Source organism: Hyla sarda, chromosome 1 (genome assembly GCF_029499605.1).
Source record: "Hyla sarda isolate aHylSar1 chromosome 1, aHylSar1.hap1, whole genome shotgun sequence".
Classification (NCBI taxonomy): domain Eukaryota; kingdom Metazoa; phylum Chordata; class Amphibia; order Anura; family Hylidae; genus Hyla; species Hyla sarda.
In genome coordinates, this window is record NC_079189.1 from 129130639 (window position 1) to 129157308 (window position 26670).

Consider the following 26670-nt stretch of genomic DNA (forward strand, 5'->3'; position numbering starts at 1 on the left):
AAAAAATATAATATATAATATATAATATATAATATATAATATATAATATATAATATATAATATATAATATATATATATATATATATATATATATATATATATATATATATATATATATATATATATATATATATATACCACTGGAGTACTCCTTTAACCCCATAGGGACAAAGCCCATTTTGGCCTAGAGGACACAGGAAATTTTCATTTTTGCACATTTAAGAGCCCTATGAGGGCTTGTTTATTGCACATCCAACTGTACTTTGTAATGTCAATTGAATTTTACCATAATATTTGGTTGCGCCATACATTTCATTTGTGGCGGGAAATTGAAATGAAAACCCCAATCTTGAAACATTTGGGGTTTTCAGTTTTTATGGAGTGCACTTTACGGTAAAACTGAAACATTATCTTTATTCTGTGGGTCAATATGTATAAAATTATACCAATAGGATCATGGTTTACTATTATTGTACTGCTTCAAAAAAAAAAAAACACATTTACTCTATTCTTACATCAACTTTCTTATTTTTCCATAGGAGGGCTCATTTTTTGTTCAGTCATCTGTTTTTATCGGTACCACTTATATGTGACTATCACCTTTTATTCCTTTTTTTCTGGGATCTGATCAAAATTCAGCAATTTTGCACTTTTTTTTACGTTTACGTCATTCACAGTGCGGGATCATTAACATTATATTTTAATAGTTTTCACATTTCACAGAGATAGTGGATTTGTATTGATTTTTTTTCTACAATTTATTTGTATAATGGAAAAAGGGGGATTGAATTTTATTAAAACTTTTTAACTTATTTTTGATGATTTAGTGGAAACTTTTGATTGCTAATACCAATAGATTAATAGAAACATTGGGGGAGATTTATCAAAACCTGTCCAGAGGAAAAGTTGCTGAGTTGCATATATCAACCAATCAGATTGCTTCTTTCACTTTTGAAAAAGCCTCTGAAAAAATAAAAGAAGCGATCTGATTGGTTGCTATGGGAAACTCAGCAACATTTCCTCTGGACAGGTTTTGATAAATCACCCCCTATATAGTTCAAGACAGGTACTGGTAGGAGCGTGTGAGAAGGTTGGGAGGTCCAGATACTCCAGCAGTAGGGGCCCCAAAGTTCCTGATGGCTGCCCTGGGTACCATGGCCAAGGGTGCGGTCTACATTAGGCTTATTAAAGTGTGGAAAAATTATTATACCAGCCCTGTAAGTGTCACCACAGAAAATAAAAAACTCTAGGATATTAATCACTCTGTAATTAGACTCATGTTCCTGTCACTTTGACTCTTGTTCTGGCCTGATCTCTGCCCCCTGCTCCGCCTCACTTCCCCAGCATTCCTCACCCTAGCAGGGGGCGTTCACCTGAGAAAGCTGGGTCAGCTTTCCCTTCCTAACTATGTGTCACTCAGTGCCTGCTATAGGGACAGAGATGACAAGCTGTGGGGACCTAAGTGACTTAGCCAGAAACAGAATATGAAATTAACCTGTATAGGGACATCTAGGGGCCGGATTTATAACAACCAAATATAAGCTAATAACCACAATATATTTAAAAGACAATGGCCCTATTAAGCCATGTACCCCCCTTTCCACTACGATCTTGGGAGTTGCAATATGGAAAATGACTATGATGGATTTGCACTTAAAAGCTGTAATTGACATCCAGCGTTGTGCCTGCCTGTGAACTGAAGGCACAAAAAAAAAAAAAAATAATATATAAAAAATTTAGGCACACTGTAGACTTTCCCTACAAGGCTTAGCAAGACCAGACAAATCTAATTATTCATATTTTATTTATTTATTATTATTATTTTTTAAAGTGCAAAGATCCTGGTGAGTTGGAGATTAGCTATTAACAGTGTTCTTAGGAAGTTTTAAGTAAACATTTTCTGTGTGTAAAAAAACATAGCGGAACATCATGCAATAACGTATAAACATTAGACCGGAGAGGTTACCTGCAAAGGTGTTTGCCTGATGTAACAATTCTGTACACGCATGCATGTCAGCAAACGCTCGGATCCCTAAACAGTTGGTTGGATGAAGCTGGGATTCTAGGAACTCACAGCAAGTTTTTCTCACATCCTGAAGCTGTAGGAGACTGGCTGCTGGCAAAAGCACCTGTAACGACATGAAATGATGATATACTTCCAGCATAGTCCGTAAGTCAATCTCACATTTTCATCTGTTAATAAACTCACATCTGCTCTGATGGGCGATTTATCTGCCTGAGAACAAAAGGATTAGGCAGTTTAAATCCAACATGCCTGATCCTTCTCTCCCTTGATGTCATCTGCCACAGGATAGTTGGAAGGCTGCCATACACATTAGAATGTTGGCCAGATCTGACAAAATTGGCACGTTTGGCTGGCTTTTCTCTAATGTTTATGAAGGCCTTAACCCCTTCAGGTACAAGGGCGTATATATACACAAATAAGAAGTCCCATCTATAAAATAGTGCTCATACAGCCCGATACACAAAATCTGCTAAACATTTTATATACATACATAAACATATTTCGTAATATACATTGGTTAACACCTTAACGATGCAGGTACATAAATGTACGTCCTGGTGCTGTGGTACTAAATGCACTAGGACGTACATTTACCTCCTGTACATAACCGCGAGCATCAGAGTGATGTTCGAGTCATGCATGGCAGGTCCGGTAATAGCAGACATGAGCGATCGTGCTGATGTTCGCCATTAACCCCTCAGATGCCATGAACAATACAGATCACGGCTTCTGTGGCAGTGGGGTCGGTAAAATGGATGATCGGATCGCCCACGGCCGCGGGAATCAGATCATCCATAATGGCAGATGGAGGCCCCCTCACCTGCCTCTGTACGTCTCCTGGGGTCTTCTGCTCTGGTCTGAGAGAAGAACGCCGATAATACTGATCAGTGCTATACTGAAAAATCCCCTCACCCAATAAAAATTTTAATTGTCCCTTTTTCCCATTTCACATCCAAAAAGTGTAAAAAATATAATAAATACAATTAATAAACATATTTGGTATCACTGCATGCATAAAAATGACCAAACTATCAAAATATAATGTTAATGATCACAATTGCTGCTTTTTTTTGTCACATATTCCACAAAAAAAAAAACAAATTTAAAACAATTAAGTTTTATATACACAAATGTGATATCAATAAAAAGTACAGATCATGGCGCCACAAAAGTTATAGGTCATCAAAATAGAGGGATTTAAAAACGTACTAATTTGGTTAAAAAGTGAGATTTTTTTTTTTTAAGCGGTACAATAGACAACTATGTAATCATGGGTATCATTTTAATAATATCGACCCACAGAATAAAGAAAACATGTCATTTTTACCGTAAAGTAAACTTCCAAAATTTGCGAAATTGCGGTTTTCTTTTCAATTTTGCCACACAATAGTATTTTCTTGGTTGCTATACAGTCCTTCAAGCCAAAATGGGCTGTGTCTTTAAAGAGGCACTGTCATTATGAATTAAAAAAAAATATTTTGTAGTACTAATGACTTTTTCAAATATACATAAAAAAATGTAAATTTTACTAAAAAGTTAAAAATAGCCACCACTAAGAGTAGTCTGTCTGCATAACGTCAGATGACCATGTATTTTGCCGCATACTGAATACCGGCCGTAAAGTGTGTTGGTATCCAGTATAGGAGATCACCACTGCAGCCTTCAGATGTTCCTAAACTACAACTCGCATCATGAGCGTTGTAGTTTTACACCAGCTGAAGGTACAATCTTTATAAAACAGTTTTAGAGCTGTGTATTCTCCAGCTATTGCAAAATTACAGACAAAGCATGTGTAGGCATGCTGGGAGTTGCAGTTTTGTACAGCTAAAAGGCAAAACTGATCTAACAGTGCTTTACAAACACTGCAGCTCCAGCTGTTGCAAAACTACAACTCCCAAAGCTTTCCGACTCCTGAATGACAAAGAAGCTGATCAGACATTCAGGAGTCTGTAAAAGCTGAATGACACACATAGTGAGAGCTATGTTGATTAGCAGCCAGCTTTATTAGGAACAGACCAAATGTATGCATAAAAACTACTGTGCATTGTGTCTACCACGGTTTTAGGTCCGTTGGGAATACCGGATACGAGGCAAAAATGAGTCGACTGGAGTCCGCGTTTCACTCTGGTCGGCTCACTGAAATACATTACATACAGGCCGCATACGGCAGGGATACGGGAGCGGCAGGTTTTAACTCACCCCAGCCGTATGCGGTCACGTATTGCCTAAAACGTGATGTGAACCCAGCCTTATTCATATTTGAGCATGAGGATCCTCTGCCATTCAGGTGAAAAGAGAATAGTCGCCAGGTTTTTGGGTCTCTTCTAAAATGTAAGTAAAACAGGTTTCCTTGCAAAACAGATTTGCTGATATGCATTTGAAAAAGGTCTTAAAATTTCAACTTATGTCATTTGTGTGTTTTTTTCTCAAAAAATGCTAGGGGGTCTCTTTAAGGTGGTACAAACTTATATGATCTTTCACATCTATTTTATTGCCGTTTACTGCTGTAATTGCAGTTATCTAGGTCAGACAATCAATGACTAACAAGAATATAGGTTTTTTTGTGCATCATGCAACTCCTGACAAACACAAACTATAAAAGCAAACAAACCAGATCTCCAAGTATCAATGGAAACAGGTTTCATAGGGATTATAACTGGATATGCAACAAATCACTTCTTATACACTCATGGTGACAACATTTTGGCCTACTGTCCTTTTCATTTACAATTTTTTTTTTTTTTATACTAAAAATGTAATCTACCTTGTTTTAAACATACAAAGATGCAGTGACAAATCTGCCTTCTTTCATATATCATATCTACAGTACACTGTGGCTTTTCTGTATGATGGCAAACGTCACAAACTGTGGTGATATAAGGGAGTCAATAACCTGTAAAGCTTATATGTCATCATCTTATGACCAAAAACACACTGCATGTACTTACTGCATTACGTTCTGCTATTCAAGATTGGCCGGTGTCACATGAGCATAATCTAATGGCATTCCTGAGCCTGTATAACTTACTAAGGTCCCGACCTGACGTGCAGGTCTAATCATCCAGACTAACTACATCATAGAGGCCTATGATACAGTCTTTATATATGCAGTTGGACCAGGATTTGCCCCCTGTCCACTGATTGTACCCATTCAATCTAACAGAGCTTGATCTGCAGAGAATAGTGTCAGAAAATCCCCAAATCGAGGTGTGCAAACCTTCTGTCATCACACCCAAGACTGGAGTCTAATCTCTGCCAAAAGTGCTTCAATAAAGTACTGAGTTAAGGTTCTGAATACTTAAAAGGAATAAAAGTTAGTGTCATGCAAGAAAATGTATCCCCTATGCAAAGGACAGGGGATAAGTTTTAGATTGCGGGGGAGTCGGACCACTGGGACCCCCCCATGATCTCCTGCACGGGGGCTCAACTGTTCCTGTGATTGGAGCCTGTAGAACCCAGCACGAAGTGACGGCCGACATGCCCCCTCCATGTAGAGCCGAAAAACGTTAGGCTATCTCCGGCTCTCTCACAGATATATGAAGGGGCGCGACTGCCACCGCTTTGTGTCGTGGGTCGACATGCCCCCTTCCTGGGGAAAGCAGTGGCCTCGTGCAGGAGATCCAGGGGTCCGGCCGCTGGTATCAAAAACTTCTCTTTTCCTTTAGAAAGGGGATACGTATGCTTGCATGATATATCTCTTAAGTCAATGCAATATTTTATAGTTTTTCCTTTTCAATTAGCAAAGATTTCTACCATTCTGGTTTCACTTTGTGATTATAGAATATTAAGTGCAGAATGAGGGCAGAAGCACGCTGAGAACAGAAGTAGCTGGCCCCCGGTACAGGAGATCACGGTGGCCCAGTGGTCAGACCGCACGCAATCGGAATCTTATCCTCTATCCTGTAAATAGGAGATAAGCTTCAGCTTGGACAAAGCCATGATTTCTATAAAAAGGCAATAACATTTTCTTATTAAGTATATTAGAAAGGTAAATGTTTAATAAGTTTTTGTATCTGACAGTGTCCATTTAAAGAGGTATTCGATAATTTATTTTTTATTTGACTGTGCTACAGGGGTTGTAAAGTTCGTTTAGTTCACAATATAGTGTTCGTACCTGTGTTTGATGGATGATCTTGCAATTCTTATGTGATCTTTGCCCCAATGTTCATTTTTAGCAGCATACAAAATCAGTGTTGTCTCAGCTTTTCCTAGGTTGCAGTGTGGCCCCAGACATCACATATCTAGTCAGGTGTTGAAAGGGAGCCTGTCTGTATTTCAATGGGTGGAGCGACCGATGAATGGGAGGGGGATCCTTCTCCACAGAGCTGCAGGGAATTTTAGTTTAAGCAAAGCACACATGGCAGCTCAGCTGTGCTACAATGGGTGGGGTGGCTGAAGTGTGGGAGGGAGATAAATTACCTCTTACCACTTACAAACAAGGGATCCTGGGACTTGTACTTGGAGGGAAGGAACTCCAACAAGAAATCGCAATTTCACAAGAAAGCAGCAGCATTATGGTGGACTCACACCACAGCCATTTAGCCCCAAGACAAGCATGGAACCTTAATAAGCATGTCCATTACTGTCTGGCAGGTAATTACTAAAGTCACCTTATGCTGGATAATCCCTTTCAAAACTGTACCTTTGGATAAGGAATATTTTGAGAATAACAGTCTTCAGAAGATTTAATGCCTTAATAACATGGACTGACATAGCATGCCAGAAGGCCTGGCAAGAAAAGGGAGTGTGGACAAGAGAGATCACCTGCTAATATTTGAATGTCTTAGGCTGGGTTCACACCACGTTTTTGCAATACAGTTCCCATATAAAAGTTTTCAATTTGAAAACCGTACCGAACCGTATTGTAAACCGTATGTATTGACTCTTCATTGAAAACCATATGCCAAGAGATGCATCAGGTTATGTCCGTTTTGCCTCCTGTGCGGTTTTGTCAGTTTTTTTCCCGTACCGAAAACCGTAGCCTTCCACGGTTTTTGGTCCGGGTGAAAACAGGTATCCAAACGTATACTTTTTTAAAAATGTTTTTTTATTTTTTTTTAAACATGGGAGTCAAATGGTAACCGTATGCACGTATGGTTCCATCCGGTTTTCACCATACGGTTTTTGACTTTGATTGAAATTCCAAGAAAAAAAACTCTGCAAATAAGCAAATCTTTATTCATAATGGAATGAAAAGTAAAAAATGTATACTTTTTTTCCTTAAAAAACGGATGCAGACAGACATTTTTAAAACCGCATACGGTTTTCAACTGTATATGGATTAAAATTTGTACACACATTTAAATACAGTTTAGACAGGTTTTGAGGAATGAGTTTTTGTTTTTTATCAAAAACCTGATACGGGAACTGTATTGCAGAAAAGTTATGTAAACCCAGCCTTAAAAATGCCATGGATGGTGGCTATCATGAGGGAAAAGATAGGTTGGCCTATTGACTGCTAAGTCCAGAGGAATATATAGTGATCCATCTATCCCCAGAATAGTGCACCACTGACCGTTTAATAGGCTAGTAAGTGATGACAACCTTAAACCCCCAACCAGTCGAATTAATGACTGTGACCTATATGCTGTTATCTAAATGTAGCAAGTTTTAGGAACCTTAACCCTGGACAAAGGCCAAACCAATTGGCTAACGGATATGATATGGATGAGTCAGCCTGAACAAAGAAATCAGGCCAAAACAAAAATAAATTTTTCTCTATAGCTTATTTTTTACTTTTTTCTTTCTTTCTCTTTTTTTCACGTCTAATACCCCACAGACGAATTAAGGGTACCGTATATACTCGAGTATAAGCCGACCCGAGTATAAGCCGAGACCCCTAATTTCAACCCAAAATCCCAGGAAAAGTTATTGACTCGAGTATAAGCCTAGGGTGGGAAATACCTCATCCCCCCTGTCATCATCCAGACCCGTCATTAACATCCTCATCATCCCCTTGTCATCATCCCACACATCCCCCCTTCATCATCCCCTTGTCATCATCCCACACATCCCCCCTTCATCATCCCCTTGTCATCATCCCACACATCCCCCCTTCATCATCCCCTTGTCATCATCCCACACATCCCCTTATCATCCCCTTGTAATCATCCCACACCCCCCCCTTCATCATCCCCACCCCCCTTCATCATCCTCTTCTCATCATTCGCCCTCAGTGGTCTTCAACCTGCGGACCTCCAGAGGTTTCAAAACTACAACTCCCAGCAAGCCCGGGCAGCCATCGTCTGTCCGGGCTTGCTGGGAGTTGTAGTTTTGAAACCTCCGGAGGTCCGCAGGTTGAAGACCACTGCGGCCTTCAACCTGCGGACCTCCAGAGGTTTCAAAACTACAACTCCCAGCAAGCCCGGGCAGCCATCGGCTGTCCGGGCTTGCTGGGAGTTGTAGTTTTGAAACCTCCGGAGGTCCGCAGGTTGAAGACCACTGCGGCCTTCAACATCATCCAGCCCCCTCTCACCCCCTTTAGTTCTGAGTACTCACCTCCGCTCGGCGCTGGTCCGGTCCTGCAGGGCTGTCCGGAGAGGAAGTGGTCCGGTGAGGAGGTGGTCCGGGCTGCTATCTTCACCGGGGGCGCCTCTTCTCCGCGCTTCCGGCCCGGAATAGAGCCGTTGCCTTAACAACGACGTATCTGCGTCGTTGTCAAGGCAACGTGACTATTCTGAGGCCGGGCCCGAAGCGCTTAGAAGAGGCCTCCCCGGTGAAGATAGCAGCCCGGACCACCTCCTCACCGGACCACCTCCTTACCGGACAGCCCTGCAGGACCGGACCAGCGCCGAGCGGAGGTGAGTACTCAGAACTAAAGGGGGTGAGAGGGGGCTGGATGATGTTGAAGGCCGCAGTGGTCTTCAACCTGCGGACCTCCGGAGGTTTCAAAACTACAACTCCCAGCAAGCCCGGACAGCCGATGGCTGCCCGGGCTTGCTGGGAGTTGTAGTTTTGAAACCTTTGGAGGTCCGCAGGTTGAAGACCACTGCGGGTGGGGGAGTTCACTCGAGTATAAGCCGAGGGGGGTGTTTTCAGCACGAAAAATCGTGCTGAAAAACTCGGCCTATACTCGAGTATATACGGTACCTCAGAAAACAGGTGACGCACGAGTCAGACAAGTATGCATGTATATCAAATACAACATGAACCTTTGTGTGCCATATGTAGGCAGAGTACCTCTAACAAGACATAATGGAAACATCATGGGACACTGAGTGTCGTATGCTGGCAGAGAACCTCTAAACATACATAACCGCATGAGTAGAGCTAGGATATTATGGTATTTTTCCAAATTATGGCGGTTTCACTGTATTCTTTTTTTGCACTCATTCCCATCGTTTCCCCTGACTCATTTCACAGTTGAAACACTTAAAATCTGTAGGTGAATGACATAAGAACATGCTAAAAATACACATTCATAAAAATATCTACCTCACACAGTTACAAAACTGTTGGATTCTCTTTCCCTTCCAGTGTATATACATTTTACAGAAAACATTTATGAGCACAAATACCATAGTTCAATTCATTAATCTAGGCAGTTCTCAAGAAAATTTAACCAAACAGTCATAAGTCATCGATTTTTGTAACTCAATCATTAAATTAGAGAGCGACACACAATGTACACACCACAGCAGGTCTGCTCCAGACACCTAAACAACACATTTTACTTATCAGGGCTTCAAACCACCAACTCATCTGCAAATTCATGTTTTATTCTCCAGGTAAAGTTTTCCAAAAGACCACCTTTCTCAAGAAGACAACCCTCTTGTCCACAACAGATAATCTGTGACAGATTTTTGCGCAATTTTGGGTCGTTGTCTCAAGAAAGTTTCACGTTATATATTATGGTTCAAAGATAATTAGAAATTCTTGAACATAATGGCCCTCATTTACTATTCTAAACCCGACCTCTTTTGTTGTTTTTTTTTGGCGCATCTTTGTCTGCGCCATGTCGCAGACATCGTGCGCCAGTCTGCGACACTATGCGACATTTTTTCCCGACGGACCCGATGTGGATTCTCCCAAACCCGAAAAAGGGGCGTAACCCGACATTTGTGAGCTTTCCCACGTATTTATTGAGGTTTCCAACCCGAATTTGTTGAATTGTTGTGGATTTTTTCCCGACAGCTCAGAGGAGTTGGAAACCAAAACCTACAAAACCCACGTGCGACAAACAGGATGCGACATAATAATAAATACCAAGGGAAAAAAGCAGTCGGGTAAGAAAGCAAGATAGACTTACAACCCGATTTTCTTAGTAAATGAGGGCCAATGAGTACAGTCACATGTACAGGATCTGCTGCAGATTTGAAGCATTTAGTTTACACTGAAATCCTCAGCAGATCCTGTACAGGTTAATGTACCATATATGTTAAACATTACAAGTGAAATTGTATCAAATATTTCTGTATACCTAAAAATAATGCAGAACAAAAAAAAAAAAAAAATGTTTGACCTTATCCACAATTATCTTAAATTCCCGTGAACTATTTTTAGCCCCCAAAACCACTGACAATTCCAACTATAGGACAGGGAGAGGGATTAAAATAAATCTAAAAATCTGAGAAAAACAAAAACAGTATCTTGTAGTTTCCCATATTATGCTAATTGGAAGTGCCTGGGACCTTTCATTTTAGTGTCCAGAGCTCAGGGCATAGAGCACTACCTCAGCCTCTCTTCTCAGCTCAGAGTAACTTAGTGGTCTTCCACTATATTGCAATCCCAACAGTTAAATAGGCACAGTCACCAACTTTATTTTTTGATATGTTGTAGTATTTTTTTTTTTCATTAAAAATGTTTAATTTACATTTAAAAACCGGCCACTGAAAAAGGACTGATTTTGGGGTGGCAATCAGTCCTTTTTCAGTTAGGCTGCACTCGCTCCCTGCCTGTCAGACAGGCGGGAGCGAGCGCATTGGCTCCCCGGCCACTCCTCCCGCACATCGCCGCCGCCACCTCGTTGCCGCCGCTGTCCCTGTGCGCCCGCTGCCGGACTCTGCAGTAACTGCAAGTGTAATGAGGGAATGGGGTATGCGGGGCAGGGGGGTAGGGAGGAGGGAATGTGCTAGTGCCGTAGTGGGGGGGGGGGGAGAACGGGCTAGCAAAATAAAAAAATAGGATGGTGGGAGCTACCCTTTAAACATCTCTCCAAGTTCTCCATACAAAGCTTTTAGCAGTTTAGAGGTCCCCAACCCCTTAAATGACAGGGCCAATTACATGTTTTTTCCCTCCTTTTAGCAGGGGTTGCTAAAAGTAATTTAGCAACCCTTGGGGTGTTCATTTCTACACAGTGCATGTTACGGTAAATACCATGTTGCCTGTATTCTGTATGTCAATGCAATTCCAACGGTACCCAATTTATTTAGGGTTTTATTTTACTACTTTTTGTAAGAAAATAAATCTGCTTAACCCCTTTGGGACGGAGCCCATTATGAACCATTTTTTTCAAATCTGACCTCTGTCACTTGCATTAATAACTCTGGGATGCTTTTACTTATAAATTTGATTCAGAGATTGTTTTTTGTGACATTCTACTTTATGTTAGTGGTAAATTTTCGTCGATACTTGCATAATTTCTTGGTGAAAAATTCCAAAATTTGATGAAAAAAATTGAAAATTTAGCTTTTTTCTAACTTTGAAGCTCTCTGCTTATGAGGAAAATGGACATTCCAAATTAATTCTATATATTGATTCACATATACAATATGTCTACTTTATGTTGGCATCATAAAATTGACATGTTTTTACTACTGGAAGACATCAGAGGGCTTCAAAGTTCAGCAGCAATTTTCAAATTTTTCTAAAAATTTTCAAAATCAGAATTTTTCAGGGACCAGTTCAGTTTTGAAGTGGATTTGAAGGGCCTTCATATTAGAAATACCCTATAATTTACCCCATTATAAAAACTGCACCTTATTCAGAAAGTTTGTTAACCCTTTAGGTGTTTCACAGGAATAGCAGCAAAGTGATGGAAAAAATTCAAAATCTTCATTTTTTAAACTCGCATGTTCTTGTAAACCCAGTTTTTGAATTTTTACAAGGGGTAATATGAGAAAAAGGCCCCGAAAATTTGTAACCCAATTTCTCTCGAGTATGGAAATACCTCATATGTGTACGTGAAGTGCTCGGCGGATGCAGTAGAGGGCTCAGAAGGGAAGGAGCAACAATGGGATTTTGGAGTGATTTTTTTTAAATGGTTTTGAGGGGCATGTCACATTTAGGAAGCCCCTATGGTGCCAGAACAGCAAAAAAAAAAAAAAACAAACAAACATGGCATACTATTTTGGAAACTACACCCCTCAAGGCACGTAACAAGGGGTCCAGTGAGCCCTTCGTTAAAGTTGGATGTGTTCATGAAAAACATTTTTTTCCCTTAAGTCTAGTTTTTTCCCCCCAAATTTACCATTTTTATAAAAGGATAATGGGAGAAAATGCCCCCCAAAATTTGTAACCCCATCTCTTCTGAGTATGGAAATACCCCATGTTAGGATGTAAAATGCTCTGTGTGTGAACTACAATGCTCAGAAGAGAAGGAGTCCCATTTGGCTTTTGGAAAGCAAATTTTGCTGAAATGGTTTTTGGGGGGCATGTCGCATTTAGGAAGCCAAAAAAACACATGGCCTACCATTTTGGAAACTAGACCCCTCAAGGAATGTAACAAAGGGTACAGTGAGCCTTAACACCTCACAGGTGTTTGACGACTTTCTGTTAAAGTCAGATGTGTAAATGAAAAGAAGAAAAAAAAATTTCACTAAAATTTTACAAGGGGTAATAGAAGAAATGGCGTTACAAATTTTGGGGGGCATTTTCTCCTGAGTATGGAAATACCCCATGTGTAGATGTCAAGTGCTCTGCTGGCGCACTACAATGCTCAGAAGAGGAGGAGCGCAGTTGAGCTTTTGGAGAGAGAATTTTTTTTTTTGGAACGGAAGTCAGGGGCCATGTGCGTTTACAAAGCCTCCTGTGGTGCCAGAACAGTGGACCCCCCCCACGTGTAAATGCTCACTGTACCACTAATTACATTACGTGAGGGGTGTAGTTTCCAAAATGGGGTCCATGTTTTGGCACTATGGGGGCTTTGTAAACACACATGGCCTTCAATTCCAGACAAATTTTCTCTCCAAAATCCCAATGGCGCTCCTCTTCGGAGCATTGTAGTTCGCCCACAGAGCACTTTACATTCACATATGGGGTATGTTCTTATTCAGAAGAAATGGGGTTACAAATTTTTAGGGGCTTTTTTTTCCCCATTTTCCCTTGTGAAAATGAAACATTTAGGGTAACAGTGAAAAAAAGTTTTTTTCTTAATTTTCCCATCCAACGTTAAGGAAAATTCGTCAAACACATGTGGGGTGTTAAGGCTCACTATTCACCTTGTTACATTCCGCGAGGGGTGTAGTTTTTAAAGTGGGGTCCCACGTGGGTATTTTTTTGCATTTATGTCAGAACCGCTGTAGAATCAGCCACAACTGTGCAAATCACCAATTTAGGCCTCAACTGTACATAGTGCGCTCTCAGTCCTGAGCCTTGTTGTGTGCCCGCAGAGCATTTTACGCCCACATATATTTCCGTATTCAGGAGAAATTGCGTTACAAATTTTGGGGGTCTTTTTTCCTTTTACCTCTTGTGAAAATAAAAAGTATGGGGCAGCACCGGCATATTAATGTAATTTTTTTTTTTTTACCTCCAGCTGTTTCTTTTTTATTTGGGGGACAGTGTAAGTGGGTGTATATGCAGTGTTTTACCCTTTATTATGCGTTAGTGTAGTGTAGTGTTTTTAGGGTACATTCGCACTGGCGGGTTACGGCGAGCTTCCCGCTAGGAGTTTGTGCTGCAGCGAAAAATTTTCTGCAGCTCAAACTTGAAGCAGAAAACTTACTGTAAACCTGCCTGTGTGAATGTACCCTGTACATTCACATGGGGGGGGGGCAAACCTCCATCTGTTTCAAAACTACAACTCCCATCATGCACTGACAGACCGTGCATGCTGGGAGTTGTACTTTTGCAACAGCTGGAGGCACACTGGTTGGATAACCTTCAGTTAGGTTCTGTTACCTAACTCAGTATTTTCCAACCAGTGTAGCTGTTGCAAAACTACAACTCCCAGCATGTACTGATCGCTGAAGAGCATGCTGGGAGATGTAGTTATGCAACAGCTGGAGGATTGCAACTACAACTCCAGCATGCAGAGACAGCTGTTTGGGCATGCTGGGAATTGCAGTTTTGCAACATCTGGAGGGCTACAGCTTAGAGACCACTGTATAGTGGTCTCAAACTGTAGCCCTCCAGATGTTGCTAGGCAACTTACCGGCTTCCGTAGTCTGCCCCAGGGAGCCGCATGTCATCTCTGCCTGCTGCCGCCGGTGGTGGTAAGTGACCTCCGGTGCCGGTCACCTAAGGTTCCCCTGCTCTGCCCGGATTACCGTAGGTAGGCAGAGCGGGGGAACCAAACTTTAACCCCCCTGCCCACGATCTGCTATTGGTTGGTCGCTTCTGACCCACCAATAGCAGGGATAGGAGGGGTGGTACCTGCCACCTAACATCTATTGCTTCAGGGGGACCAGGGGGTGTCTTGGACACCACCGATCCCCCTTATCTTCCGGGTCATCGGATACCTGTATGACTAGGAATCGTCGCAAATCACCAGTATGAATTCAACATCGATTTGCGGCAAACGCTGACATGGGGGGGGTTTTGCTGAATGATTTAAGCAGGCATCCCGGTCCGGTCCCTGCCCGCCGAGGACAGAAATTCCCACGGGCGTACAGGTAAGCCCTTCGTCCCCAAAAGGTTAAAGCTGCCCTTTTCTGACCCCTATAAAACTTTTAGTCTTCAGTATACAGGCTTATTCTTTGCGCTGTGATCTTTGGCTTTCAATTGAACCATTTTTGTTTACATTGGACTTTTCGATCACTTTTTATGCATTTTTTTCTGATACACAAAGGAGGAGATTTATTAAAACCTGTCGAGAGGAAAAGTTGCCCATTGCAAACAATCAGCTCACTTTTAATTTTAACAAGGCCTCTGCAAAATGAGAGAAGCAATCTGATTGGTAGCTATGGGCAACTTGGCAACTTTTCCTCTGGACAGGTTTTGATAAATCTCCTCAAAGCGAACAAAAATCCACTTTTCTGGTGTTTATTATTTTTAAATTTATGCCATTACTTTGCAGGATCTTAACCCTTTTAAATGGGCACTATCATTGCACTCCTTATGGTAAATAAAACATCTTTCTAACATACTTTGATTTAAAAAAAATGAAGTTGTCTATGTTTTATTTGTGTTTAAAAAAGCTGCCAATAGGTGCCTCTGTACTTGTCCAGAGCACATTTCCCCCCCCCCCCCCTATATTTTGCAGAGCCTTTGGACTCCTACTGGTCTGGCAAAAGTCCAAAATCAGGAAATGTCTTGAGTGCTAGGGGGAGGGGCTGGGGTGCAGCCTTAGCCAATCATAGCTCATCTCACACTGACCTGCTCTGGGCTGTGTGTAGCAGAGGGAAGAAGTTCTCCCCTGTATGGCTTCAGATGAGGTCACGCCTGCTGGGGAACGCCCCTTCCCAGTCTGTGAATCTGAGACTGAGCAGAAAATACAGAGCAATATCAAGATAGAAAACTAAAAAATTGTACAAATAAAGGCAGGGAATGGTTTATCAATTCATGGGGACAGTGAACTGGGAGGATTATAAAAAGATCACGAGAGGTACTTTTTAAAGGGGTTATCCACCATAATGTGATTTTAGCAGTACGTATGCCAGAACTGGGCATTACCTGTTGAATTTCGGTCTCTAAAACTACACATCCCATAGTTCCACGCTTGTAAATGTGAAGTCATTTTCCTCCCTCCCTCCCACACATCAGCCAACCCACCCAATGCAGCATAAATGAGCTGCATCCATTCAAAAACCAGTGTTTCCTAGTCAGGGTGCATACAGCTGTTGCAAAATGAACTCTCTCCCACCCAGCGGTCGCTCCACCCATTAAAGCAGGACAGACTCCCTCTGATCACCTGACTAGTGATGTCAGGTCTCGACACACTGCAACCTGGGAAATCCTGAGACATGAGTAATTTTGTATGCTGTTAAAAATAAATAAATATTGGGGCAAAAATCACATAAGAATTGCAAGACAACCGTCACACACAGGCACAGACACTATATTATGAACAACACTGACATTACAGCCCTGTAGCATAGTCGAATAAAAAAATGTATAAATAAATTAAAAATAAAAAGAGATCCTGCAATACCCCTTTAAGGATTCAGCCCATTTTGACCTCCTTGCCATAACTCTTATTTTTCCATATGGGGGCTTGTATTTAGTGCGGCCAATTATACTTTCTAATTACACTAATTTTACTATAAAATAATGTACGGCAAAAAGAAATTTATATATATATATATATATATATATATATATATATATATATATATATATATATATATACATACACACACACACATTATATAATTTTTTTTTTTTTTTTATTTTTTTTTATACTTGTGGGTGTACATTTAAAAGAAAACCACAATTTAGCAAATTTTGGAGAGATTTGTTTTCCCACTGTACATTTTCCTGTAAAAAATTACGCTCTTTATTCCATGGGTCAATACAATTGAAATGATATCTATGTTTACATGTTTTCCTATTATTGTACTGCTTTAACCCCTTAAATGGGCACTGTCGTAGTACTTATCTCTTTTTTATTAAAATGGTTTAATTTACATTTGAAAACCGGCCACTAGGGGTCTCCCTCCTAGTGGCCGGCTGCAGCCTGGAGTGATGTCACGCCTGAAAAAGGACTGATGCGGCCGGGCATTGGTCCTTTTTTTCATTCAGCCTGCGTTCGCTCCCTTCCTGTCAATCAGACATGCAGGGAGCGAGCACATTGGCTCCCCGGCCACTGGCTGGGAGGCCACTCCTCCCGCACATCGTCGCCGCTGTCCCTGCACGCCCACTGCCGGACTCTGCAGTAACTGTAATGAGGGAACGGGGTATGCGGGAGGGGGGTTTGTGATGGAGGGAATGGGGTATGCAGGGGGGTTGTGATGGAGGGAACGGGTTATAGCGCAGGGGGAGGGAGACTGAGGGGACGGGCTAGCGCCGCATGTAACTAACTAATAGTTTATCTACACAGGGTGCCTCCAGCTGTTTCAAAACTAAACTCCCAGCATGCCCTGACAGCCAATAGATGTCAGGGCAAGCTGGGAGTTGTAGTGGTGAAACAGCTGGAGGCACCCTGTGTAGATGAACTAAGGGCGGAAGTCCCCCCAGCAGGCATCAGTGACGTGGTGCCTGCTGGGGAAGTCTGACTGGTAGTGAGCACACTGCCAGGCAGACAAAAGGCATTTTTAATATAGTAAAAATAAAAATTAAAAGCAGGGAGGGGGTTAGGGATAGATTGGCAATAGGCAGGGACAGAAAAAAAAAAATAGGATGGTGGGAGCTACTCTTTAAGGACCACATGTTTTTCTAATTTTTTCACTTTCGTATTTTCCACCTCACCTTTTAAAAGAACATAACTTAAAATTTTCCACTTACAGACTTTTTTTTGCGCCACCAATCTTTGTTATTTACATGAATCATTTTACCACAAAATCGACCGTAAAACTAAAAAAAAAATTACACACACTATTCTGTAGGTCCATACAATTAAAATGATACCCAACTTATATGGGTTTTTATTTTGTTTTACTTTAAAAAAAAAAAACAAAAAAAAAACATTTGAATGAAAATTAGCATTTTTAAAAATGTCCTCTTCTGACGCCTATAAGTTTTTATCGGTAGCATTTTGTTTGAATGAGACTTTTTTTACATTTTTTTTTACATTTTTTTAAGGGTATACAAAGTGACCAAAAATATGCAAATTTGGACTTTGGAATATTTTTACGTGTACGCCATTGACCGTGCGGATGAAGTAACATTATATTTTTATAGTTCAGACATTTACCCACGCAGCTGTACCACATATTTTTTATGGGAAAAGTGGGGCGATTCAAGCTTTTATTAGGCAAAGGGTTAAATCACATTTATTAACTTTACACAATTTTTTAGTCCCCATAGGGGACTATTACATGCAATCCTTAGATTGCATACATTGAACAATGCTATGCCATAGCATAGCATTCATCAGTGTTATCTGTGCTCCACTGCTCCAGCCTGCATGCCTGACTGGAGCATCAAGGGACAGACCAGACAGCAAGGAGACAGGTAAGGGCCCTCCTGCCATCCTCTCAGCTGTTCTGGATGCCGCGGCGGGCCCGAACTGCCCACTGAGCTAGCCGGGATGACTTTACTCACATTTTAGACGCCAAAATAAACTTTGATCGCAGCGTCTAAGGGTTAATACCAGATTGACGATGCCCGGCATTAGCTGCGGGCCCTGGTTGCTGAGAGATGGGTGATTTACTGCTCCAGGAAGCTTTAGCAGGCTGGAGCAGCAGAGCACCGATAACACTGATCAATGCTAAGCTATGCATAGCATTGAACAGTACATTCAATCGAAAAATTGCATGGTATAGCCCCCTATGGGGGCAAAAAAAAAAAAAAAAATAGGTTAAAAATTTAAAAAAATTTACCCCTTCCTGATAAGTTTGACCCCCCCACCCCCTTTCCCATTTTTAAAATAATGTAATAAAAATTTTTAAATAATCATATGTGGTACCGCCATGTGCGTAAATGTCCGAACTATTAAAATATAAGGTTAGCTAAACTGCATGGTCGATGGCGTACATGTAAAATTGCTGCAGATGCCATGATCAATATTGATAATGGCATCCATTGGCAAGAACGCTGATGTCCAGCTGTGCATGAGGAGAGCGCAACTCCTATGCTCTCTTCATGTACAGGACATAAATGTATGTCCTGGTCCATTAAGTACATCAGGGTGTACATTTACGTCCAATGAAGTTAAAGAGTTACTGTCATTAGTATAAATAAAATGCTTAAATCAGTGTAGTAATATGCCCTAAGACCTGTATGCATAATATGCATGTGTTAATATGTAAAATACATTTTGATATGTATTCCTGTAATAAGTTTTTTTTCTAATGAATTCCTCTTAGAGGCTGGGGGAGTTTCCCCTGGAGTATGATGAGCTCCTCTCCTCCCCCCCCCTCCCTTGTTATGAGTTCTGCATAAACATTTTTACATTTGCAAAGCATTCTCCTTAAATGCATGCTCTATTTAACGCTAATGTATCCATGCATGCTCTATATAACTCTAATGCAGCCATGTGAAACTATATGGTGCAAAAGAAAAACCTGCATTTTGTGCAAAAAAAAATAAAAAGATTTTTTTTTCAATTCCACAGCTTTGCAACCTGTGAAAGTGCATGCTTTTTATGACCCTGAAGTGCCATGTGAAACCTATATGGTTCACATACATAAGAAATAAGTTCATATAATGACCATGACAAGAGAAACCATTTTGCATATCAATAGTTTAGCACCTTGTATTACTTGTCACTGTGCATGTGAATGCTTCTCTTCATAAAGACTTCAGACTGTCTGGAACTTGTCCGTGCTCTGAGGCACAGAATGGAGGTAGCCCCACTCCCAAGATATTTTGGTACTTTATTTTTATGTACCAAAAAGGCTGGATTATCTGAGTTTGCAAAATTAAAAAGACAGAGACCCCCCTAGTGGCCATTTTTTAAACCCTTTTTTCACATGTTTAGCAATCAATTTTTTTAAATGAACTATAAGGAAGTTTTTAAGGAAGTACTAAATGGAAAAAAAGTTGTTTCTAATGACAGTAACGCTTTAAGGGAATAAACATTATAATTTAATAGTTTGGACTATTCCAAGCATGGTGTAACTAAATTTACTTTAAATTGCTTAGTTGGAAAAATGTGAATGTGGTGGGAGTGGGCATATATATATTTTTTTAATTAATTTTATTCACACTTTTTAAAGACCCCTAATGAAACTATTAAAAACAATCACTTGTTTAGTGCTATGCAATGGGATAGCACTGATAAGCTATATCAACCCTTTATTTGTAAAGTCTGCCTGAGGCAGACAATCAGAAGAGCAGAGATCGGCGGCACAAAGTTAAGGAAGAGACCTCTGTCCATTATTTAAACTGATCGGAGCAGCAGTCCCAGTCAGATCCCCCTGTCCTGGCACCTGTGATTTCTCACCTTTAGATGCCGCAATCGTCATGGATCTTAGCATCGAAAGGGTTATGAACCACAGTGTGATTGCTGTTCTCCATTAGTAAGGAAACTTTACTTATGGACTGAGTTTTTTCTTTTTCTTTTTAACTAGCAATGGTCACAGCTTGTCAGGCTGAACAGCTGAAATCAACCATGCAAGACCCATGCAGATTTAAAGGAATAGTCTCCTGAACAGTATTTTTAGTTCATTGTGCCTGGGCTGCAAAAATGAAAATAAAACATTCTCACTTTCCTCCTTAGCGCCGCTACAGCTGTTTCGTCTGGTCTTCCTTCTTTAGTGTGCAGGGATCGTCCCACTGCGCTCAGCCTATAAAAGGCTGCAGCAATGTCCCGCCTTGGCCGGTGACAGGCTGAGTGCAGTGTGATGATCCGTGCACACCGAAGACGACTAGACTGAAAGTCCTAACAGCTGTGGCGGAGGAAGGTGAGAATATTTCCTTTTTTTGCAGCCCAACGAACTGAAAATACTGTTCAGGAGACTATTCCTTTAATGTCACAATTTTTCCACACACAGATTTACAAATTCCTGTCGAAAAATATGCTGCAGATTTCCTTGCAAATTAATAGGTCATGTATCAGAAGCAGAATTCACACAGATTCTGCACCTAAATCTACATTACAATTATGTTAACATGCCCTTACATGTGCCTTTAAAGGGGTTCTCTGGTGCTTAGACATCTTATCCCCTATCCAAAGGATAGGGGATAAGATGCCTGATCGCGGGAATCCAGAGGCAGGGGACTCCCATGATTTTGCACGCGGCACCCCATTTGCAATCAGTCCCCGGAGTGTGTTCGCTCCGGGTCTGATTACTGGCGACCACAGGGCCGCCGGTAATCAGACCTGGAGAGAACACGCTCAGGGGACTGATTACAAATGGGGTGCCGCGTGCAAAATCATGGGAGTCCCCAACGGCGGGACTCCCGTGATCAGGAATCTTATCCCCTATCCAAAGGAATCTAAGCACCGGAGAACCCCTTTAATCTACACTGTTTGCTATTATAGATAGACCATATCAAGAAAAGTTCTGCTGGCAATGGTATTTAGAAATACAAAAGCTAACCCATAATGAAAAAAAAAAGACATGGAAATAGTAAGTACACATTTTTAACCATAACCAGTAACCACCTTAGAGGCAGATAACTGGACAGCCCCTACTGACAATTGCACAGAACATTTCTAGCCGCACACTGAGCGTAACTGACCATTCTTTCTTCTGATTTTTACACAGCATCTTTGGCCTTGATGCTGATGTAAACCTATGGAACGTGCTGCTCCTAACATGCTTGAGAACGTGTTTAAAATTGTTTCCTAAAGCAACAACAGAATAAGGGCATTTAATGTAATCTTCATGAAGCACGAGGCACAGATGAATCATGGGGTTAGTCACTAATGCTGGGCACACATTGCTTTCTGTATCAGATTTTGTCACTTTTTCTTATACATTTGCTGATTTATAAGTCTTAACATGGACAAAGATTTATGCGGACAGAGGCTGCGTAATGCCATTGAAAACTGACCTGAGCAGCACCTTGGGTAATGGTTAACTGGGGGCATATAAAATAGTACTACACGCGAACATGAAGGTCACACTGCAACATTGTCTACTCAAGAGCTGGAGCCACAATGAAGACACATTCATCTATTCTAGACATTAGTTTACCCCTTCAGGACGGAGCCCTTTTTAGCAATTCTGACCACCGTCACTTTACGCATTAATAACTCAAACGCTTTTACCGAATATTCTGATTCGGAGATAGTTTTTTCGTTACATTCTACTTTATTTTGGTGGTAAATTTTCGTCGTTCCTTGCATCCTTCTTTGGTGAAAAATCCAAAAATTTCATGAAAGTTTAGAAAATTTAGCATTTTTCTAACTTTGAAGCTTTCTACTTCTAAGGAAAATGGATATTCCAAATACATTTTATTTTTATTCACAAATACAATATGTCTACTTTATGTTGGCATCATAAAATGGACATATTTTTGCTTTTTTTTGTTAAATTAGAAGGCTTCAAAGTAGAGCAGGAATTTTCAAAAATGTTATGAAAATTGCAAAACCTAAAGGGACAGATGTTACAGAACTACAACTCCCAGCATGCCTAGGCAGTCTAGGCATGCTGAGAGTTGTAGTTTGACAACATCTGGAGGGCTACCGTTAGGGCACCTCTGTAACAGTGGTCTCCAAACTGTGACCCTCCAGATGTAGCAAAACTACAACTCCCAGCATGCCCAGCCTGCCTTTGGCTGTCTGGGAATGCTGGGAGTTGCAGTTCGGCCTTCCTAGTGGTTGCCACAGTAAAGATCGCTTTACTGCAACTTTCCTTCCTCCCCCCCCCCCCCCACTGTCGCTTCCCTACCTGCGCCGTGATCTCAGCTGACTCCGTTGAGCAGAGGTCCCCACGCCATCTTCTTTGCAGGTACCCGATCTCCATCTTCTCCCGCCATTCTGCCCGACATCCAGGGGTGGGCAGATCGGGGGGGGGGGGGGGGGGGGGGGGGGTTTCCATGGCAACCCACTGTCATGCGCTGCAATTGGTCAAAATAAATTTCTGACTAATGGCAGGGGATAGGAGGAGATTGCAGCACTGCAACCTCGCTCCTATCCCTCAGGATGATCGGGGCTGTCACTGACAGCTCCGATCATCCCTATTTTCTGGGTGATCGGGTCACCAGAGACCCGATAAGCCCGGAATAGCAGAAAATTGCATGTCTGAATTGACATTTTTTGCAATTGATTTTCTGCGATGGCTGACATATGGGGGGGGGGGGTCTCAGGACCCGCCTCGGCGATGTGCCAGGATTCCTGCCAGAATTCCAACGGGCGTATGCATACGCCCCACATCCTGAAGAGGTTAAGGACCCAGACAATTTTCAGTATAGGACCCGGACATTTTTTGCACATGTGACCACTGTCACTTTAAGCATTAATAAATCTGGGATGCTTTTACTTTTCATTCTGATTCAGAGATTGTTTTTTTGTGACATTTTCTACTTTAGGTTAGTGGTAAATTTTTGTCGATACTTGCATCATTTCTTGGTGAAAAACTCCAAAATTTGATGGAAAAAAATTGAAAATTTAGCTTTTTTTTTTCTTTGAAGCTCTCTGATTGAAAGGAAAATAGACACTCCAAATAAATTATATTTTGATTCACAAATACAATATGTCTACTTTATGTTGGCATCATAAAGTTGACATGTTTTTACTTTTGAAAGACATCAGAGGGCTTCAAAGTACTGCAGCAATTTGCCTATTTATTAAAAAATTTTCAAAATTGTAATTTTTCAGGGACCAGTTCAGTTTTGAAGTGGATTTGAAGGGCCTTCATATTAGAAATACCCCATAAATGACCCCATTATAAAAACTGCACCCCTCAAAGTATTCAAAATGACATTCAGTAAGTGTGTTAACCCTTTAGGTTTTTCACAGGAATAGCAGCAAAGTGAAGGAGAAAATTCTAAATCTTCATTTTTTACACTCGCATGTTCTTGTAGACCGAGTTTTTTAATTTTTGCAAGGGGTAATAGGAGAACAAGTCCCCCAAAATTTGTAACCCATTTCTCTCGAGTAAGGAAATACCTCATGTGTATGTCAAGTGTTCAGTGGGCACAGTAGAGGGCTCAGAAGGGAAGGACTAACAATGGGATTTTGGAGAGTGAATTTTGATAAAATGATTTTTGGGGGGCATGTACATTTAGGAAGCCCCTATGGTGCCAGAACAGCAGAAAAACACCCACATGGCATACCATTTTGGAAACTACACCCCTAAAGGCACGTAACAAGGGGTATAGTGAGCCTTAACACCCCACAGGTGTTTTACACGTCCGAATTTAACGAAAAGTCATCAATGAAAAAAAAAAAAATTTCACTAAAGTGCATTTCCCCCCACAAATTTATCATTTTTACTCAAGGTAATGGGAGAAAATGCCCCCCAAAATTTGTAACCCCATCTCTTCAGAGTATGGAAATACCCCATGTTAGGACGTAAAATGCTCTGCGGGCGAACTACAATGCTCAGAAGAGGAGTCAAATTTGGCTTTTGGAAAGCAAATTTTGCTGAAATGGTTTTTGGTGAGCATGTCGCATTTAGGAAGCCCCTATGGTGCCAGCACAGCAAAAAAAAAAAAAAAACACATGGCATACTATTTTGGAAACTACACCCCTCAAGGAACGTAACAAGGGGTACAGTGAGCCTTAACACCTCACAGGTGTTATACGACTTTGTTCAAGTTGGATAAGTTAATTAAAAAAATAATGATAATAATAATTGTAACCCCATTTCTTCAGAGTATGGAAATACCCCATGTGTGGACGTCAAATGCTCTGCTGGCGAACTACAATGCTCAGAAGAGAAGGAGCACCATTGAGCTTTTGGAGAGTGAATTTGTTTGGAATGGAAGTCAGGGGGCCACGTGCGTTTACAAAGCCCCCTGTGGTGCCAGAACACTGGACCCCCCACATGTGACCCCATTTTGGAAACTACACCCCTCACAGAATTTAATAAGGGGTGCAGTGAGCATTTATACCCCACTGGCATTTGACAGATCTTTGGAACAGTGGGCTGTGCAAATGAAAAATTACATTTTTAATTTTCACGGACCACTGTTCCAAAAATCTGTCAGACACCTGTGGGACGTAAATGCTCACTGTACCCCTTATTACATTACGTGAGGGGTGTAGTTTCCAAAATGGGGTCACATGTGGGGGGGAGGGGTTTACTGTTCTGGCACTATGGGGGCTTTGCAAACACACGTGGCCTTCAATTCCGTACACATTTTCTCTTCAAAAGCCCAATGGCGCTCCTTCTCTTCTGAACATTGCAGTCACATGTGGGGTACGTTCTTACTCAGAAGAGATGGGGGTAACACATTTTGGGGGGGCTTTTTTCCCTATTTTCCCTTGTGAAAATGAAAAGTTTAGGGTAACACCAGCATTTTCCCATCCAACTTTAACGAAAATTTGTCAGTGATGCCAGTGATTCCCAAACAGGGTGCCTCCAGCTCCCTGGACAGTCAGTGGCTGTCTGGAAATGCTGGTAGTAGTTGTTTTTCAACAGTTGGAGGCTCCGTTTGGGAAACACTGCCGTACGATACATTTTTCTTTTTTTATTTGGGGGGGGGACGGGGGGACAGTTTAAGGGGGTGTTTTATCCTTTATTATGTGTTAGTGTAGTGTAGTGTTTTTAGGGTACATTCACACTGGCGGGTTACGGCGAGTTTCCCGCTAGGAGTTTGCGCTGCAGCAAAAGATTTTCCGCAGCTCAAACTTGAAGCAGGAAACTTACTGTAAACCTGCCTGTGTGAATGTACCCTGTACATTCACATGGGGGGCAAACCTCCATCTGTTTCAAAACTACAACGCCCAGCATGTACTGCCTAGAGATGAGCGAACTTACAGTGAATTCGATTCGTCACGAACGTCTCTGCTCGGCAGTTGACTTTTTCTGCATAAATTAGTTCAGCTTTCCGGTGCTCCGTTGGGCTGGAAAAGGTGGATTCAGTCCTAGGAGACTCTTTCCTAGGACTGTATCCACCTTTTCCAGCCCAACGGAGCACCTGAAGGCTGAACTAATTTACGCAGGAAAAGTCAAGCCGAGAAGTTCGTGACGAATCGAATTTACTGTAAGTTCGCTCATCTCTAGTACTGACAGACCGTGCATGCTGGGAGTTGTACTTTTGCAACAGCTGGAGGCACACTGGTTGGAAAACCTTCAGTTAGGTTCTGTTACCTAACTCAGTATTTTCCAACTAGTGTGCCTCCAGCTGTTGCAAAACTACAACTCCCAGCATTTACTGATCACTGAAGGGCATGCTGGGAGATGTAGTTATGCAACAGCTGGAGGTACACAACTACAACTCCCAGCATGGCAAGACAGCTGTTTGGACATGCTGGGATTTGCAGTTTTGCAACATCTGGAGAGCTACAGTTTAGAGACCACTGCACAGTGATCTCCAAACTGTTGCCCTCCAGATGTTGCAAAACTACAAATCCCAGCATGCCCAGACAGCAAACAGCTGTCTGGGCATGCTGGGAGTTGTAGTTCTGCAACATCTGGAGGGCTACAGTTTAGAGACCACTGTATAGTGGTCTCAAATTGTAGCCCTCCAGATGTTGCTAGGCAACTCACCGGCTTCCGTAGGATCAAGGGAGCTTCATCGTCGTGCTCTGCTGCTGCCAATCTCCACCGTTAATTGTAGCCTCCGCCGCTGACGATAGGTAAGTGGACTTCGGTGCCGGTCCCCGTCTGTTTCCCCATCTTGCCCGGCCTATTGTGGGTGGGCAGAACGGGGAAAGTGAAAGTTAACATCCCCCCCGATCTGCTATTGGTCGTCCCTTCTATACGACCAATAGCAGGGATAGAAGGGGTGGCACCCCTGCTACCTCACTCCTATCCCTTCAGGGATCGTGGGTGTCATTTTTGCGCGGGGTGCCTGCTGATTGATATCAGCAGTCACCCCGGTCC

The 26670-nt window shown here is 41.7% G+C and overlaps 1 protein-coding gene and 1 long non-coding RNA gene across 7 annotated transcripts in view; one reads left to right on the forward strand and one right to left on the reverse strand.

The window, feature by feature from the left end:
- LOC130358288 (uncharacterized) overlaps nt 1-26670 on the forward strand; it is a 128812-nt gene that overhangs the window by 90711 nt on the left and 11431 nt on the right. The gene's annotated exons all lie outside the window — the stretch shown is intronic.
- Nucleotides 1-26670, reverse strand: part of KLHL2 (kelch like family member 2) — a 223970-nt gene that overhangs the window by 77899 nt on the left and 119401 nt on the right. For 4 of the 5 annotated variants that reach the window (XM_056561229.1, XM_056561221.1, XM_056561215.1 and 1 more), the window contains exon 5: nt 1967-2129. In XM_056561229.1, the coding sequence (XP_056417204.1) occupies nt 1967-2129 (163 nt within the window). Of the gene's footprint in view, nt 1-1966; nt 2130-15502; nt 15607-26670 lie in introns of those variants that run through there. The other variant, XM_056561245.1, reaches the window with a different exon arrangement.